Genomic DNA, 19,640 nt, shown 5'->3' on the forward strand with positions numbered 1-19,640 from the left:
CAGTTTATGCCTTGTGTGTATTGTATTGTCACCATATGAGGTACATGCATCAGCACCATTATCAGTACAGGTACAAGGGCTTCAGTAATGCCTCATATTCATGATATAATCACCATATGCAGGTTACAGTCTCACATGTCCAGCTGTTGCTCCACAGGCCCATTCCAACCCCAACACCACCCACCAACCATACATATTTGTAAGGGTGGGCACCCGTGCTTCTTACTCTCAGTGAAGCACTTCTTCTGCAGCTCACTCTTCTTCCTGTGTGCACTGTTTCAGCAACTTCCTGCTGTTGCAGAAAGGGTGGCAAGAGGTTCTCCCACCACGTGTCCCTTTGCTTGCCCATCAGCAGCCATTAGGGCGGTGCTGTGGATTTCAGTAAGTGACAATGGGCGAACCTATAAAATGTAAATATGCCTGTCTTTGGATTTGGGTTGTTTGCCCATAATGGAAACATTTGCGGCTGAAAAGACTGTAGCAAACTTGACCATTAGGTTCAAATAACCCATGCATTTGGAATGCACTACCCCGCATCCCGACCACTTACTTATTTGCGGCACAACTACTTGGGTGCTGCCGCCGACTCCCCTGACTCCCTGCGACACCGGTTCTCTGCACTTACACATTTGGGAACCAGCGCTGCAGGGTCCTTTCCTTTCTTTTTATTCATTTGTTTTTTTAAACATCTTTTTATTGATTTACGCGGGGAACACCCCTGCAACCTCTGTTCCCAATATAGTGAGCAAGGAGAGCGGGGGCACTCGCACATCCCCCGTTCCAATTGTTTTCTACAATTGGTTGGAATGGCATATTTGATTGAACACATTTTTGGTTGTACAAACTTTTTGTACAGCCTAAATTTGGTCAAATATGCCATTCAGTCTTTTTTATATAGGTCTTTTGGGGGTATTTCCTCTGCTTTTACCTTCTGTTTCACAGATCTCCCCCTGCCTCTCTGCACCAGAAGTCACAAGATCAATGCAGATACCCATATAAAATAGGCTGTCGGGCCACATGTTGGCCTACGGGTAGTACTCCAGCTCTAGAATGTTATTGCACATGCTTAGCTGAGAGACCATGTAATAATATTTCTGAAATCATGGCACTGTCTCTCTGTTATGCAAAGAGTCTTGTGTAAGTCTCTTTTTTTGGTACATGTAGTATTTTACAGGAGTGTGCATGCCTTTTTGTGCTAACAAGCTTGTTCACTACATTTTTTCACCCTAATTTGAGACCAACACTGAAGATTATTATTCGTACATAATGTGCATCTTTGGAACATCTTTCTTTTTGTTTTGCTATTCTTGGGAAAAACAACATGACCATTCCATTAGTAAAATTTCTCAAGGCCCCACCTGTGTTCTTATGTAGTGCTCTAAAGCCCTTTCTAGCACTCATAACTGTACTGGAACACTTTACATACCATAACATGACATAGAAATACTTACGGCTGGACCAGATTCTCCAGGTGGGCCAGGATCTCCAGGAAAACCAACAGGCCCCTAAAAGAAGAAAGACATAGTGATTGGCAAAACACAAAACAGTATCTTCCACCATAAGAGGAAGCACCAACCCAAGGAAATGCTTTGAGAATGATGAACAAATTAGAAAAGTCAATTAAAAATCTAATCTCAAAAGAGATTACCTGACAGTATCAACATCATGAGAAATGTATTGCCACCACTTCTTTAAGAAAGATATTAAGGTTACAAATATGTGTAGTCGTTCCCACCAATGATGATTTAGGATAAGAGATGAACACTTCTTCTAATGTTGAATCCACCACCATTAACCTTTAAAGAAAAGCAATGGCCACATTGTATTTTACAATGGATCCCTGTCCCCTTTTTATGTGCTAATTCCCTTCACCCTTAGAGACCCCCAGCATTTTTGCTGGACTCTGAATTATTTTGAATTTTACCTCCTGGGTGAGTGGAACGTTTTGCCACTCACTCATGCATTTATTTCTGACTGGGATTGTGTATTCTTCCTGTTTAATGGAGTCTGATAAACTCCATAGGCATCTGTTTTTTGCTTGGTGACAAACAACACCCTCTTTGCAGTGTCACAGAGGCGTCCCTTGTACTCCTCTAAATGTTTAAATACATTTTCTTGTGAGAACTACAGTTCCCAAAATAGTAGGATAACTTGTATCTTACTTACCTTTTCCTTTTGGGTTGAAGCACACCCCACCTTATGTGGAGTGATCCTGCATAAATGGCAAGGACTTTGGAATACATACAGAGTCGACCACTGGAACAAGGATTCCAAAGAAGAAGACGAGCAGAGACGCCAGCATCACCTTATGCGCAAGCACTGGTGAAGCCTTGCAGCTGTGCTGACCCTGTTTTCACATCGACAGGGGAGTTCTGCCAAGGACGGCTTCCTCCCTTAGACCGATGGGACAAACTAGCCTCAAGACCTACTCCATTTTGGGCCATCCTCAAACTTGCTGTGACTTTCCGGGCTGCAATATCTCAGTACCCGGGGTACTAGGACCATCATCGAGAGCATTGTCTTCCGAAGAACGAATCTGGCTGAAAGTTTGCAGGCATCCGTGTATCCCTGCAGAAGCAGGAATTCTTCATCAAAACTCCCCTCACCAGAGTTCAGGACCGAGTGACCAATGAAAATCCAACCGGGGGCATCTGTTCATTATTGGTGCTGAGAAAAAGGCACCAAAACCACAAAGAGCCACGAAGGAATCCATTGCTGCTGAGTCCCTCTCGGCAGAAGCCTGCCAGAGGTCCCCCTTTCATCAACGCGACCAAGGAACAGGAATCAGGGTCTGCATCACAGCTTCAGGAAGGAAGCCAGATACAAATTCTACTTCCTCTTTAACGTACTATGGGGTTAGGGGTACAAATACCGTTTGCCATTTTTGGTGCTTCCTGGCTTGGGAAGTGCTACAATCTTCAATTTCGAGTTGACCTAAACTCCCTTGTGCAGGCCTACCAGCTTGTGCCCTAGTAGGTAGGCTCCCCTTGAGCTCCTGTGTTTCGTGAAGAACTACTGACTGTTTGATTAACATTTTCTCTGAAGAACTGCATCAGAACTGAATCCACTTGACTTTGGTTGTTCTGGTTTCCTAAAGGCTCCTCTTCTCAATCCTATTGACTTTGGCAGTGGTGGTTCCTCCATACGTTTTTAATTGTTGAACACTTTTTATTACTAGGGGACAGACTACCTACATGGCCCTAGGAGAAAAGACTATTATAACAGTTGCTAAAGTGTGCTCAATCTAACTCTGAAATGTTCCCACCCAAACTCAATTTTGTAAAGGTGATATATACAAGTGCTGATACTGACCTTTATTGATGTCATTCGTTGTGCTGGACATGAAAAGCATAGAAGAAGTTACTCACCTGCTGTTAGGGAACATTTTCATTTCTGTGCCAATTCCCTTTAACCTTAGAGAACCCCAGCTCCTTTGCTGGACTCAGGGCTTTTTACCTTTTACTCATGTGTTTTTCTGAGTAGGATGTTGTGTTTCACGCTATTTAATGAGGTCTGGTAAAGTCCATGGGCATCTGCTTTTTGCATGGTGACACACAGCACCTTTTATGCAGTGCCACTGAGAAGTCCCTTGGAGTTCTCTTAATGTATGAATCCATTTTCTGCAGTGAACTACTATTCCCAAGAACACTAAGATGACTTTTGTCTTAGTTAGCTTTTCTTTTGTGGGTCCAGCACACACCACCCTGTGTGGAGTGCTGGGGGGTTACATAGTAACTCCTTATCCCACTTCACATGTAACATCTGTTCCACTAATTCACTTGAATGGCTGGTGCCAGTGGTCTCTTTTATACTACCTTTGTGCCACAAATCTGCAGGCTGATTCCTCAGCTACAGTACAGCAGCCAAGGGTGACCAAGGGTGACTGTTTTCCCAAAATGGCCCCCATCTTCTTTTTTTGCCATTTCCTGTCAGTTCCTTCTAGGCTTTTACTTGATGTCTGAATCAGGTTTGAGTCCTTTGTGCATTTTTCCTTTGGTGGGCTTCAGCCCTGAAGCCTGCCCAGGCTCCAGTGTGTCTGGAAAGGCAGGAAGTGAGGGAGGGATCTGAAATGTCCCTGTCCTTTGTCTCTAGGTGTGCCTGAGTTAAACCAGTTCTTATTGGTCAGCTGGCTGGCTGCTGGGTGATTGACAGCCTAGGGCTGTGAATGAATGGGAACATGCTTAAAAGGTGAGGATTTTGGGACAGAGTCGACCACTGGAGGACAACTTCTGAGGAAGAAGATGTGATGAGATGCCAGTAGCACCCTTCAGGACCCTGAAGTGCCCGGTGAAGCTCTGCAGCTGTGCTGACCCTGTTTCCGTTTCGACTGGGAAGACCCACAAGCGACAAACTCCTCCCTTGGGATTATGGGACCAACTAGCCTTACGACATGCTTCATTTAGGCGCAACCTCCCACTTGCTGTGACTTTCCGAGGCTGCAGAATCCCAATGCCCAGGGACCCCTGACCATCATCAAGTGCATTGTCTTCGGAAGTGCAAATCTGGCCAAAACTTTGTGGGCATTCAGCGGACCCTACAAGATCAGAAAATCTTCATCCAGAGTCCCCTCACCAGTGTCCAGCACAGAGGGATTAAGTAACTTCCAACTTGAGCTGTTCGTTCTTCTTTGGCACTGAGAAAAGGCGCCAAAACAACAAAAGGACGCAGAATCAAGGAGAATCCATTGCTGCCCAGTTTCTCTCGAGTGCTGCCCCAGGAGCCCACCAGACGTCCTCCCTTTATTCACCACGACCAAGGGCCAGGCACAAGGGTCTGCTACACTGCAGCCAGCTGGACCAATTCTTCAATACTCAGATACTGCAGGGTTTAGGGTACATCTACCTTTTGCCAATTGTGGTGCTTCCTAGCTTGGGGAGTACTATTTTAACCACTTCTGAGTTGACCTCAACTCACTTGTACTGGTCTCCCAGCTTGTACGTATTCAAGGTGCCTCCTCTTAAGCTACTGTGATTTTCCACTGAACTATTGACTTTTAAAAAAATGTTTCTAAAAATAGAGCATCAGACCTTTGAACTGGCCCATTGACTTTGGCTGTCCTGGCTCCCTAAAAGCCACCTTCTGAACCTAATCACTCTCAACATAACCCTTTCAATCCTACATCAATGTATATGACATCCATTAATTTGAAAATGAGGTGTAGACACACATTATCACTATTGAACTTGGAATGTGAACAACAATCGAAACTTACCGGGCTTCCCTTGGGACCATCATCACCTGGAGGACCCTTGGGACCAGGTGGTCCTGCAGCACCAGATGGGCCGGCCTCTCCTTTTTCTCCTCTTTCTCCTTTTGGACCCTGTTAAACAGAAATAATTTACATTATATACTGCTCCATACCCTCTTGATGAGGCACACATCTGTGGACGCTACGGTGGACAGAACAGCATGGGTAATGCAACCCTGAGCCTTGGACAAACATGTATAATCCCTCTAAACTGCAAAGAGTGCAGTCTCAGGAATCAAAACGAAGAAATAGGGCCTCATTATAGTGCAGTGCGGGAAAGGTGCCGGTAATTTGTTGACTAGGACTTATACCGCACAGCAAAAACACAGGTTTGCCGGTGGGGGTCACTGATTTACTTCCAGCCAAGAGCTGGAGGTAAATCAGGCCCCCATCAGCAACAAACTGCTGGTTTTACTGGCACTGGTAATCCCAGCAATCCGTTCCATGGAATCCTATGGGAATCCATGGAATGGGGATTTACCGCACTTATAATGGTATCTATAGTCTATGAGCACTGACAGTCTCATGGACTGATCAGTCTCCCCATAAAAATGAGCACAACGCAAGCGAATTAAAGAAGAAGGACAGGCCTCTAAAAAGGCCAGGAATCAAAAATAGGTACTCTATTCGGCATTAAGCAGTAAAATGCTAAGGTTCACAAAACTATAATAAAGAAAACACTGTAAAAGTATACACTCCACCTATCCCATCGTAGACACATCATGCACGTGACCATAAAGCTGATAAAACAAAGTTACAGTGACAAAAAACTTCCCTACCACAGTTCACAGAAAGTGATGTGTGCAGGAAAAATAAACAAAGAACCTCGAACCCTTTGCTCGTTGACATCAATTCACTAAACTGGTAGAGCTAGAGCAAGTGACAGCCCATACTCTTTGACGCCCCCTAATGCCATCACAGCAAGTGGCTGAAATATTGATTTATCCACATGTGTTATGATATGATATAAGTCATTTATCCTGGTACACCTGGACTGCTTGCTTCAAACTTCAAATGTGGACAACTGTACTATTATGCATAAATAACAGTCAAAGCCCTAGGACCTGAGGCAATGAACATCAGTTACTTGCTCCAAGTTACATACATTCTGAGTCAGGTCCTGCACCTGGGAGCAGTATTACCAGGAACTTAATGATGAATAAGACAATGCATTACTTACCGTAAAAGCATTTCTGATGGTTGTATCTACTTAGATTCACATGCTGTGCATAGTCCGACATCCAGTGGTCACTGCAGAGTATTGCATTTTGTTTTTCTTAATCGAAAAGGGGATGTCGACAAGGCATGTCTGTAACACTATCCCTATAGTGACGTGCATTGTACCCACAATCCCTCACGGGTCGAGGTCCTTCTGTTTGTATTTTTTCTGCCCTGAGGGAGCCTATTAGACATGAGTGAGTACAGAAAAGAGAGAGAGATTAAGGATGTCTATGTTCCTTCCATCCGAGTGGGGAAGAAGGGTGGGCGCATGTGAATCTAAGCAGATACAACCATCAGAAATGCTTTTACGGTAAGTAATGCATTGTCTTTTGATGTTTGTTAATCTGCTTAGAATCACATGCTGTGCATAGACTAGCAAGAAGTACCCGGAGTTGGAGGTGGGTTGTGAAAAGGAACAGTAGAAAAAAGATGCCCTAATACTGCTTGTCCTACCTGGGAATCAGATCTAGAGTGGGTATCTAGACAGTAGTGTTTTGTAAAGGTATGTACAGAACTCCAGGTTGCCACTTTGCAAATGGACTCAAGAGGGACATTTGCAATTAATGCTATGGAAGCCCCAGTGCCTCGAGTAGAATGTGCTCTTGGCTTGAAGGGTAGTTCTCTCTTAGCAAGAGTGTAACAGAGAGTGATGCATTGGATAATCCATCTAGATATAGTGGATTTTGAAACTGCATCTCCTTCTCTTCCTGCTGCTACCGAGACAAAGAACTGATTAGTCTTTCTCAGAGGTCTAGTTCTGTCCATATAAAACATGACGGCTCTGCGCACATCCAGTGTATGCAGGCTCCTTTCTCCCAAATTTGAAGGCTTTTGAAAGAACATTGGTAGTTCTATTGACTGGTTGACATGGAATTTAGAAATACATTTTGGTGCAAACCTAGGATGTGTGCGTAGAACCACCTTATCCTTGTGAACTGTTACGAAGGTGTCTAGTATAGAGAGTGCTTGTAGTTCGCTCACTCTCCTAATGGAGGTGATAGCTATTAAGAAAGCTGTTTTAAGAGTGAGGTTCTTAAGGGATCCTTTGTGCATGGATTCAAAGGGTGAGCCCATAAGCCTGGTAAGTACCACATTTAGTTCCCATCCAGGAGCTGGGTTAGCTATAGGAGGGTGCATCCTCTTAACTCCCACCATGAAGACCTTATTAACTGGGACATTCCACCATGACACTTTGTGTTGAGAAGTGGTGTATGCGGAAAGTGCAGCTAGATGAACTTTAATAGAATTAAAGACCAATCCTGAGTCTAATAAGAGAGTCAGGTAAAGAACAATCTGTGTGGGAGAGCAGTCAACGGGGTTGATGGTCTTACCTCTACACCAGATGACGAATTTCTTCCACTTGCTAGAATAGCAGTAATGAGTGTTAGGTTTTCTAGCCTCCCTAAGAATGTCCATGCATCTTGAGGGAGCTGTAAACGTCCAAATTCTATGACCTCAGGAGCCAGGCTGCTAAGTTCACGGTCTGTGGGCATGGATGTATCGTCTTGCCCCTGTCCTGTGACAGCATCTTGTATGGGCAGGGTAGTTTCACTGGTGGAGATAGAGACATCTCCATCAGGTGAGCGAACCATGGCTATGGTATCATGGTGACTGGTTCCTGGTGCATCTTATGCACTATTTTGTTGAGAAGGGGAGTCGGGGGGAAAAGCGTAAACAAATTTCCCCAACCATGTTATCCAGAGACCGTTCCCCTTGGATTGGTTCTAGGGGTACCTGGAGGTGTAATCTTGTCATTGGGAGTTCTCCAGAGTTGCGAACAGATCTATTTCTGGGAATCCCCATTGTGTGAAAACGTCGAAGACAATGTTTTCTCGTAACCGCCATTCGTACTCTGCGGGCAGAGGGAAGTCTCTGCTGAGTTCGTCTGCTAGTAGATTGAGTTCCCCTGGTACATGTTGTGACAAAAGGAACAACATGTTGTGTTTGAGAGCCCACTTCCAGATGTTCTGGGACAGTCCTGGAGAGTGCGTGCCCCCTTGCTTGTTCAGGTAGTACATGGCTGTGGTGCTGTCTGTGAGGACCATCACTGCCTTCCCTTGTAGGTTTGCCTGGAAAGCCTTCAGTGCTTTGAAGACCGCTAGCAGTTCCAGCAAGTTTATGTGTTTGGATGCTACACTCGGAGTCCAAACTCCATGTGCAGTCTGATGGGATAGGTGAGCCACCCATCCTGTGATGGATGCGTCTGTGGTTAGAGTGGCTTCCACTGCGGGGGTGGCGAATGGTTTCCCTATTTCAAGGTTTTCCTTCAACCACCACCGTAGCGGGAGAACCAAGGCCTGCAAGACCACCACTAGATCGTCCCATTGTCCGCTGGCCTGACACCACTGGCTGTTGAGCCACTCTTTCATTGGGTGCAGGTGCACATGATTTACCAAATATATACATGTCGCCATCATTCCTAGCAAACGCATTGCTTTGCGTACCGTCGACTCTCGACCGGCTACATATTGAGGGATCTGAAACAGCATATTTTGGATCCTCTCGTTGGAGGGGAAGACGAGGCCGTCCTTTGTTCGAATTAGAGCCCCTAGGAATTGCTTGACCTGGTTGGGGTCTAGGCTGGACTTCTTCTCGTTGATGGAGAAGCCCAGTTGGAACAAAAGGTCTACAATCTTTTGGGTATTTGAGAAGCAGGTCTCGCAAGAATCCCCTGTTATGAGCCAGTCGTCGAGGTAAGGGTATACTGGGACGGACAACCTGCACAGGTGGGCCGCTGCCACTGCCAGTACTTTTGTGAATACCTTCGGCGCTGACGCTATGCCAAAGGTTAGCACTCTGAACTGGTAGTGTTTGCCCTCTATCATGAACCTGAGGTATTTTCTGTGCGCTGGCAACATTAAAATATGAAAGTATGCATCTTTCATGTCCAGTGTTGTCATGTAATCTCCCTGTGAAAGCAGGGGGATTACTTCCTGTAAGGTCGCCATGCGCAATTTTTGAGGTTTGACAAATTTGTTCGCTGGGCAAAGATCTAATACAGGGCGCATGGTTAAGTCCTTTTTGGGTACAAGGAAGTACACTTAATAAATACCTTCCGTTACCTGTGATAGAGGCACAACCTCTATTGCTCCTTTTAGTAGCAGCAGTTCCACTTCTAGAAGAAGGATGGCTAGGTGCTCTGGTGATAGGCGTCATCCCCTTGGGGGTCTGTACGTGGGGGACCGACTGAATTCTATGCAGTAACCGCGGGCTACGGTTGACAATACCCAGCGGTCTGATGTTATTCCCTCCCATGCTGCTAGGAAAGATGTTAACTGGCCCCCGACCGGCGATGCATGGGAGGGGACCCAAACCTTCGGGTCATTTGGTGCTGGTAGCTGGGGAACCTCTGGGAGTGGGGCCCCGACCGCTACCCTTACCACAGCGTTGTCCTCTTTGATTGTATTGGCCACTGGTTCCCTGAGTAGAGGACCAGTTGCCTGCAGTGTACTGCTGTTGTTGTTGGCCTCGAAAAAAGCATTTGTTGCCGAATCCCTGCTTATTGGAAAGCCTTGAGATTTGGTCTAAAGTCTTTAGGGCGTGGAAATCCTTCTTTGCGGTCTCCAGTGCGTCGTCCACCGCTTTCCCAAAAAGGTTAGAATCGTCTATTGGTTTATTAATGAGTGACGCCTGTGTTTCTGGCTTAAAACCTGAGTTGCGGAGCCAGACATGCCGCTTCAGGAGTATCCCCTGGACTAAAGAACGGCCAGCTGTTTCTGCAGCATCAAGTGTGTTTTTAATGATGCTCTGGTTAACCAGAGTTCCTTCTGTTACAGTGGTTAACAAGTGAGTTCTTAAGGGCTCAGGGACTTCGTCGAGGTCTTGGCGTAACTTTCCCCATTGGGCATCAGCATAACTTGCCAGTAAGGTATTATTATTGGCAATTCTGGTTGAAAAAGCTGCCGAGGCTGTAATTCTCTTACCCATGGCGTAGAGTTTCTTTCCTTCCTTGTCTGAGGGTGCTTCGATAGTTGATAGCGGAACCCCTGCCATTTTCCTTGTGGTAGTCAAGGAATCTGGTATTGAGTGACCCTTAATGTACAATGGGTCCGAAGGAGAGGGAGTGAACAGTTTTTCAATTCTAGGGTTGACCCCTCTCACCAACGCAGGTGTAGACAGCGATGAGGCGAGAAGGGAATGGTTTGCTTAGTGGGATGTTTTTCCTTAATGATTTTTTCAACTAAATCAATATCGGGAGTAATTTCACCAGTCTCAATTTCAAAGTGTGCTGCTGCTTTCCGTAGTAGCGCGTTGAAAGTTGGTTGGTCATCTATAGGTGATGGGTCCCTGACCGGTGTGGTTTGAGGAGAGGAAAGGTTCAGGATCTCAGGGTCTGTAGACGCTGTTGGGGACTGCAAAGGCTGTGAGCCACCTTCATCTGGGTCTTCTTCAAAGCCCCCCCCACCTATGTCAGGGTTTTCCTCAAAACCTTCTTCTTTGAGGTTCTGTTGGTCTTCACTATTTAAGAACTCCTCATCCTCTTGGAAGTGAGAGTCTTCTTCAGTGAGGTCATAAGTATTAGTGTCCTCTTGAATGGAGTTAAATAGTCTAGGATATTTAGCCCTGGGGTCCTCATGAAGTGCCTCTCTTGGCCTCTTGGGTGTTTTATGTTCAGGAGTGGACATAAATCTATCTAGCTTGTCCATACATGTTTGGAATCTCTAAAATGTCCAATGTGGTAACCCAGAACGGTCTGGAGGTGAAAAAGGAGGCTCCTCTGCCTGTATCCATCTAGATCTGTCCCATAACATGGAGGATAAAGTCCCTTCGCCTTCTGAGAAACCTTCTCGTAGGCTAGGGCCTTCCTTCGATGGCGGGAGTGGTCTCTGCCTCCCTTCCGGTATTCTCGGCATCTCCCTGGCCTTGTGAGCGGGCTTCGGCGAATCACTCGCCGTCCGTCTCTGGACGTCAGTGGAAACTATACGAGCCAAGCTCTCGACGATGAATTTCTCCGTCGAGGGTTTGTCTGACGTCGTGCTGGGTGATGCCGAGTCTCTTTTGGTGAGGGTCGCACTCTTATGAGGCACGTCACCTGGCGTTTTGGTGGTAGCGCCCTTGTCTGCTGGTAGACCAGTCTCTGCGGTGGCGGGGAGGGCTTGCAACCCTTATGGTCGGTGTAGGACGCCAGTGAGCCCGGCATCTCCGTTGGCGCTAGGGCTTTCTTCGTCTTCGACAAAGAAGTGGCGTGGGCTGTGTGCTTATGTTTATGTCTTCTGTGTTCATAAGTATCGCCGGGGTGTTCATCCCGATGAGTAGGGCGTGAGCCGAACTTGTTGGGGCCAGGGACAGACGCTTAGGAGCGAGTACGCTCCCTAGAGAGGTCTACAAACTCCAAACCGGAGGTCGGGTTATCACTGTCCTCGTCACACTCGGCGGCGGCGGCGGCAGGTGAGGAATCAGCTCTAGACGTAGCGTAGGCTGCCCACCTCTTGACCCTGCGGTCCTTTAAAGTTTTTGGGCAAAGAAGTTTACAGGCCGCACAGCCGTCCTCGTTGTGGTCGAGGGGTAAGCAACGGTTACACCGCTTGTGCTTATCTTTCCATGTGAATTTGCCCTTACAGTGTGGGCAAAATCTAAACAGAGTCCTCTTCATAGCTGAGGATACAATTAAAAGTGATAACGACCCCGAAGGAAAGGGGGGTGAAAGAGAAAGGCATTCTTAGAAGTAGAAAGAAATGTCCCACAACCCCGACTCTCCCTACTGTCTTGGGCCGGCGAGGCAAAGCCGAAGGATCTCCTCCGTCTAAGTCACCACCGTCGACGGCCTTACTCGGCGGTGAAACAGCTTCGCCGTCGAAGGAGGGATCTAATGTAATGTATAATAAATAACGACCAAAGGTTCGAGTAAAGGTTTTGCAATTTCTCTCGAAGGAGCTCTGCGTTAAGGCGACCAATATCTGGGCAGAAATAAACAATCTGAGGGACCTCGACGCGAGAGGGATGGTGGGTACAATGCACGTCACTATAGGGATAGTGTTACAGACACGCCTTGTCGACGTCCCCTTTTAGACTACGAAAAACAAAATACAATATTCCGCAGTGACCACTGGATGTCGGACTATGCACAGCATGTGATTCTAAGCAGATTAACAAACATCAGAAATACAGTTACTATGAGGAAATGTTCAATGAGAATGCCGACAGCCTTTGGTTTCTGTCTGACTCACCGGTGGTCCTCCTTCTCCAGGTAGCCCAGGTTCTCCAGATTCACCAGGATCACCCTACAGAAAAAGAAAAAATAATAGATCACACATAAAAATATATATAATACTGTAGCAAGTATGGCACAGGCGGGTGACAGAGAATGAACATAATACAACTGAGCATGACTAGTAAGCGGCCCAAGCATTCTTACAATGTTCCCAGCCATTCTGGTCTTTAGCTAGCAAAAGATGTATTCCTGCACCAAACTGGCAACCTGAAGCAGAAATCAGTTTTTCAGTACAGTTCCAAATCTTCAGGCTTGTTAGGCTGTTTTCATGGCAGCCCAAGAGACCCATTCATTTCTTGCTGTCTTTATATGCATCTCAAGCTAGCTGAATCATGTGCAATGAGACAGACTGAAGGCCAATTCTTACATCTAACAGAACATACATAGGTTTCTAGTTCCTCCTTTAGTACCGGTGCTCCCTTTCAGATTTGTTTCCGCTGCTTTTAATACAAAAAAATCCAACAAATGTATTATGTCTTAACTCTGAAAAATACTCTTGCATCCCGGCGTCCTCTTTGTATGTTTTCTATATGGAATTGACTTAAAGTATATGCTCGATAGGCCTTTAATAAAAACATGATGTTAAGTGAAATAAATACACACTAATTAACATGCGAAGAAAGTAAAAAAATAATTGATCCATTAAGTGACTAAAGACTGGATTGCCATGTGGTGCTCGAAATGGCACAAACTGATGATCTTTCCTATCAAATTAAAATGAAGAGCCATTAATAGCTGGCTTTTTAGGCCATTAAAATGATGCAAGAATTGTTGTATTGATTTTCAGGTTCACCTCTTCAGAAGGTGGAGAGTTTACACTGCAAACTGAACCACCACCAAGTCCACCCACCTTTTCATTTCTAAATTAGTGAGGATTGGAAATTCAAAAAACAAAGCTGTAAGAGAGTACAGAAGTCTTGAAAGGAATAATGAAGCATTAGAAGGAACACCAAAAGCCTCTTTTATAGAATAGGAGATCACTGCCCAATTTAGTGGTCGCAAGCCGAAGGCAAGGGTCTCTAAAACTGGATTGTGTCACCTGATACACAAAAGAGATCACTGGTAAGGGCTCTAACAGTATTAGTGTAAGAGGGCAAAAACAGAGTGAAGCCTCAACTAGGGTTTCTGGTGATAGAGCTTGTCCATGTCGTATTGCCCAGTGTCCACAGATCACAAAGGGAAGCTTCGAATGCAGCCTTTACAGGTGGTTCGAACCTCCATTCCAAGCTTGCCGATTTGCTAAATAGCTGGAAAAAGTGAGAAAAATAAAGGAGAAGAATGGAAGACAGATCCACACTTTGATTATTGAGAAGAAAACATGGTATATTACAACCTACAGCTTTAATCAAGTGCATGCAAAAATGACGAGCATACTCGTCCTTAGCACTTAAGGGGTTAATAGTACAAGTAATATAAACATATATTAATGTTTATTTCATAAAATTGGCATTGGTAGTCACAGAGCATTAGCTGTAGGTATGCACTGCACTGCCTGTGGCCTCTGAATGTAGTGTTCGGAGCAATCTGCATGTTAAACAAACCAATCTGTGGTCTCTACCGGTTTGCCCCACCAAGGCCATCTTTTTATTCTTTTCAGAGATCTGTCTCATGCGGAGTTCCTCAGGGCTCCTCACTCAACCCCTTGCTTTTTAATCTTTATATGAAGCCATTGGCCAATTTAATTAGCAGGGCAGGAATATCTTTGTTTTATGCGAACGATACACTGCTGATTCTTTGCCTAGGTAATCCTGAGGTTTCCGTAATAGAAAACATACAAATCTGCATGGAACAGGTTACAACAACTATCGTCCCTCATCACTGGGCCCATGCTCTAATCCAGCCAATACTGTTCGCAACCTAGGCATTTTGATAGATTGAAACCTTTCTGTGACCACACAGATAGACAAACTCATTAGTAGTTATTTCTTTCAACTGAGAAGGCTTAAAAGATGTGTGGACTATTTTGCTTTCCCTTCAAAAGTCCAACTGGTGAATGCTTTTGTTGCCATCCACCTAGATTACTGCAATTCAGTTTACCTGGGCATTCCTAAAAAATACATAGTAAAACCTCAATGGGCCTCATTACGACCCAGGCCCTGGACCATGGTGCTATTAGCACCATGGTCCATGCCGGAGATGGCGGAATTACCGCCCCCATCACAAGGTTGGCGGGGCGGTAATTCCCCATTCACCATTTGCCCTTCCCCATTCCCATTTTGCCCCATAGGGCATAATGGGGATGGGGAAGGCGCTAATTACGGTACGGTTGCCGTAATTAGCTCCAAGGTCCCTTAGCGGGTTGGATTTTAACACCTGCAAAAAGCAGGCGTTCAAGCCTCCAACCCGCTAAGGGACCTTGTAATCAGGCGCTAATGGTTTAACGGCGCCGACGCTCTTTACGGCGCCGTTAAACCATTAGCGCCAGGGTCATAATGAGGCCCAATATATTTCGAATGCGGCAGCTAAAACGCTTGTTGAGTGAATCGATGTGACCACATTTCCTCAGCCCTGCTGCGATCTACATTGGCTACCAGTGACAAAACGTATAGAATTCAAAGTCCTTTGCTTGGTTTGCATGGCTTACCATCTTACAGGACCTTCGTTCATGTGGAAACACCTGATGCAATATACGCCAAATTGTCATTTCATATTTGCTTTTGCTAGTCTCTTGACAGTGCTCAAGGTCAGAAATAAAAAATGTGGTGGGTGTTCTTTTTCTGTTCCGCTGGCAAGGTTATGGAACACCTTGCTATCCCCATTTCATCTTCTTGAAGATCATGTCGAATTTAGGAAAAAAACTGAAAACATTTATTTTTCCCATGTAATGGCAACTGTCGGCTAGAACTAGATCTACAATGGTCTGCCATGAAATATTTTGTGCCATAATGTCCCTTTGGCATTGAGATGTTTTGTGTGGCATGAATTCATTTACATACATACCGACTCTACCTTTAACAGACACCCCACTCTATCACACTGCACTCTTTCTGTGTCCTCAACCACTCAACCCCAACTCATCACACTCTACTTCTGCCCTTCTCTAACCCACCCCACCACTCTACCCCGTAACTCTCCCACTACCCACCCCAATTTTTAACCCTGTCCCACTCTACACTGTCCACACAACTCTACACCCATCCACCCTATCACATCCGCTTCACCCTATTCTACCCCAACCACACTACACCTCCTTACCCACTCTACCCATACCCATCTACCTTCTACATCCCATCCCAGCCCACTCTACCCAACTACACCACCCTTAACTCACTCCAATGTACCTCAACTCACCCTAATCTACCCTTACCCACACTATCCCATGGATGACCAAAATCTACTGCTACTCACACTTAAAACCCAATCAACCTCTAGCCACTCTACCTCACCACATTGTACCCCACCCCACTACCTATCCCCTGACCTCTGCCCTACCCCACCTCACCCACTCTACCCCGCCTCACTCCCCTATACCACATCTTACCCCAATCTACCCCTACCTACTCTATCCCTAAGCCCACTATACTATCTCTACGCCCAGTCCAACATATACCTATGCCCACCCATCCTACCCTACTCTAACTCTTACACCTACTCTATCCCACTACACTACCCTACCCAACTCCACCACTCGACATCCACTCACTCGCTCCTTACTCCACCCCAACCTTTAACCCCACCGCACTCTATTCTGCACCACCCTTTCTACCTCACACCACTCTACATCACAAACACCCTCAACTCACCAATCTACCCCTCTCCGCACCCTAATCTTCCCCTCCCTACCCACTCTATTCTGAAGCATACTAGCTAGTGGGAATTTGTTAATGTTGGGAGTGGTGATTTCACCGTTAAGTTGGGACATGGTGAGAGTGACGTGATGTGAGGGGCTGTATGGTTTTGTATATGTAGCAGACCTAGTAGGGTGGAATTTGTTTTAACATTGTGGGTCCATGCGATTTAAATAACCACAACAACATAATTGTAGCACGCATGCAGATATTCAGAGGTGAGATGCATGTAGTGGAATGGCAGAGGGCTGCATGACATGGTCAAAATAAGGAAAGTACTTGCATATGCCAGGAGGCATACATTTAATATAGTATTCTTACTGGAAATCCACAGAACAGCATACAGTGATAGTGTGCGAATGGGGCCCACGGAAAGTGTTGCACTTCTTATACAAGGAACGCATGGGTAGTGCTGATTATAATACACAAGAGTGTGCCATTTACAGCAACAACACATATTTCTCACCCAGAGAGGCGTTATGTGCTGCTTCACGACAGACCAAATGATCCGCCTATTACCTCTGTGAATGGATACAGCCCAAACCATGATGACCCTGAATTATTTCAGTCTGTGTGGGAGGAATGTGGCCCTTACTTTGATGCAAACATACTTACGAAGGGAGATTTCAACAAAGTTTTGGACGATGAATTAGATAGGTCAGCCAATAAACGCAGGAGCCCTCCTAAAGCCACTATTAAGATGCATGAGTTGATGTCCCTTTTCACTCTCTATGATGTTTGACGATGCGCACATGATAGGAACTGTCAGTACACCTTCTATTCAGTGGCGAACAATAGTTCCACACGCATAGATTACTGGCTGGGTTACACACAACTTTACAAGTCAATAATGGAAAAAAACATCCATGCTGAAATGGATAAGTTAGAAAACAAGCTAAAACACTTGGAAGGAAAATACGTGTGTAATCAAATTCCGCCCACCATTCGTGCCATTACAGTTACCCAGGTAAGATTTGATGAGCTTGCAGACCATGAAGTTTCGTTCATCTATGGGGCATGGGATGCGTGGAAATACCGGGAGATAGACTGGGCAGATTATTAGCTAGGCTCCTAGGACTAGAACATGAACATACTCTGATCGGCACACTAAGGTATAGAGATGGGAAGCTATTACATTATCCCAACTAAATAAAGGATTGCTTTAGGGAATTTTACTTTGAACTATATACCTCCAAAGAGGAGGTATCGTCCAATGAAATCAAGATATTTCTAGACGACTTGGCCATTCTATGATCGGAGAACAGGTATAGAGAACAGCTGGAGCGACCCATAACCACATAAGAAATAAGGGATTCTACTAACGAGCTGGCCACGGGTAAGCCCCCAGACAACACGGCCTAAGCACCTACATGTTTCAGATATGCTAGCACACACATTGTTGAGCCTTTAACAATCCTCACTGGAATGGAAATATTTATTTCAAGTCCTACAAAAGGTGAGGAATGGGACAATGTTTTCTGAACATGATATTACTGCTATATAAAGCTGTAATGGCTAGGGTCCTTACCAAAGGGGTTCTTTCACCTCCCTTACAATTATCGAGAAGGACCAGACAGGGGTGTCCAGGTTCGACTTTGCTGTTCACAATATCAATGGAGCCTCTGGCCTCCTCTACGAGCCTTCTGGCCTTTGCTTTGAGCTGTTTGGCCTTAAAATCAACCTGGACAAATCCGAGGTGTTCCCACTCACTGACTGTAATCTCAATGCAGGTTAACTGATGTGTTGCCATGAAACAGTATGATATCTAGGGATCAGCTAACCTGGTCACAATGTTTAGGAGCATCAATCATATCGTGCTACTGGACCAAATGGAGCAAAGTTTAAAACAATGTCCACTCTCCCGATATTGACATTGGTCAATCATACATATAGTAGGTCTTCCTAACTGGCTATACTTACTCATGAACATACCAGTTAGATTACCAGCATCCTTCTTTAGGACACTCTGACAGTTATGCATTACAGTGATTTGTCAGTAGAGAGTATGTTGGGGCATACTAATGCAACTGCTGGGACAAAGGGAACCTAGGGATTCCCGATCTGGAATGATATTGTTTAGCGGCACAGGAATCATTTACACGTTGCTGGTACATGACCAATCAGGTCCCTCCACATGTTAGTCTAGAAAATGTATTGCGATATCATAATTGTATGGTTAGCTCAAAAGTAGACGCTGCTAGAGGATCAGGGCACTGAGGTCTGAGCATGTTGGAAGCAGTACAGATATCTTGGTGCTGGGAGTTGTATTTCCTCAAAAGTATTTCTGCACAAGATCAAAGGTCTACCCATAAAACTTTACGCTGCTTTCCTAACAGGATTTGTATCACTTGGACTTGTCACACTAGAAGATATCTTCCCAGGGGGAACCCTCCTGACATTTGAATGGTTAAAGGAATTGGGGTCAAGAGCAACATGTGTGTTCTATGGTTTAAAAGTCTGCAGGCATCATTAAAGAGGCAGATTAAAGGGCTACCAGCATTACCCCCTAATAGCCCAATAGTTAACTTTGTGTTCAATTAAGTAAATTGTACCTTTATTATCATGTAACTCTATACGCTAGCGATCTGTAGGCACAAACAGCCCAATGTGACATGGGCTGGAGGTGGGAGGAGACGCTGGGCAGGCAACTTGACAATACCCAATGGGAGACTGCTATGAAACATGTTCCTTTGCTTTCAATGTGATATGTCCATAAGCTAATTCATTTTAAATATCTACATCAATACTAGTGTATGCCACTACAACTGGCCAAATATTGTCAGCAGAAGGGTGGGGTATGTCTGATATGGCATGTAACAAACGCTGTTTTTTTCTGCAATTTCCATCCTATTATACCATTCTGGGGGGGAGGTATAGAAAAACATTGTGGAGATAATAGAATGAGGTTACAAAAATCCCCTGAGGTGTGTCTGCTGGTATGCCGCCCAGGCTAAATAAAAGAGATGCAAGGTTTATCTGACTCGCATATGTACTCACTAAGTCACTTATTGCAAAATGATGGATAAGGGGGTAGCCCCATCAGTGGAATGGTGGATGAGGTATATTTTGTGGAACGTGTAATAAAAGAAGCAGCAGATCCCTGTGCCATTCAGCCCGTCCTAAAGACTACTTGAAACGTTTGTGATATTATGTTGATGAACTGGTTTAAGAT

At 45.2% G+C, this 19,640-nt stretch overlaps 1 protein-coding gene across 2 annotated transcripts in view; it reads right to left on the reverse strand.

Annotated features, from left to right (window-relative positions):
- COL5A1 (collagen type V alpha 1 chain) overlaps positions 1-19,640 on the reverse strand; it is a 635,679-nt gene that overhangs the window by 43,561 nt on the left and 572,478 nt on the right. For both annotated transcript variants that reach the window (XM_069609606.1, XM_069609605.1), the window contains exons 49-51: positions 12,637-12,690; positions 5,213-5,320; positions 1,452-1,505 (exon numbers count right to left, since the gene is read on the reverse strand). In XM_069609606.1, coding sequence (XP_069465707.1) covers positions 1,452-1,505; positions 5,213-5,320; positions 12,637-12,690 — 216 coding nt within the window. The remainder of the gene's footprint in view (positions 1-1,451; positions 1,506-5,212; positions 5,321-12,636; positions 12,691-19,640) is intronic.

This window comes from Ambystoma mexicanum, chromosome 8 (genome assembly GCF_040938575.1).
Source record: "Ambystoma mexicanum isolate Mex_15411 chromosome 8, UKY_AmexF1_1, whole genome shotgun sequence".
Taxonomy (NCBI): Eukaryota; Metazoa; Chordata; class Amphibia; order Caudata; family Ambystomatidae; genus Ambystoma; species Ambystoma mexicanum.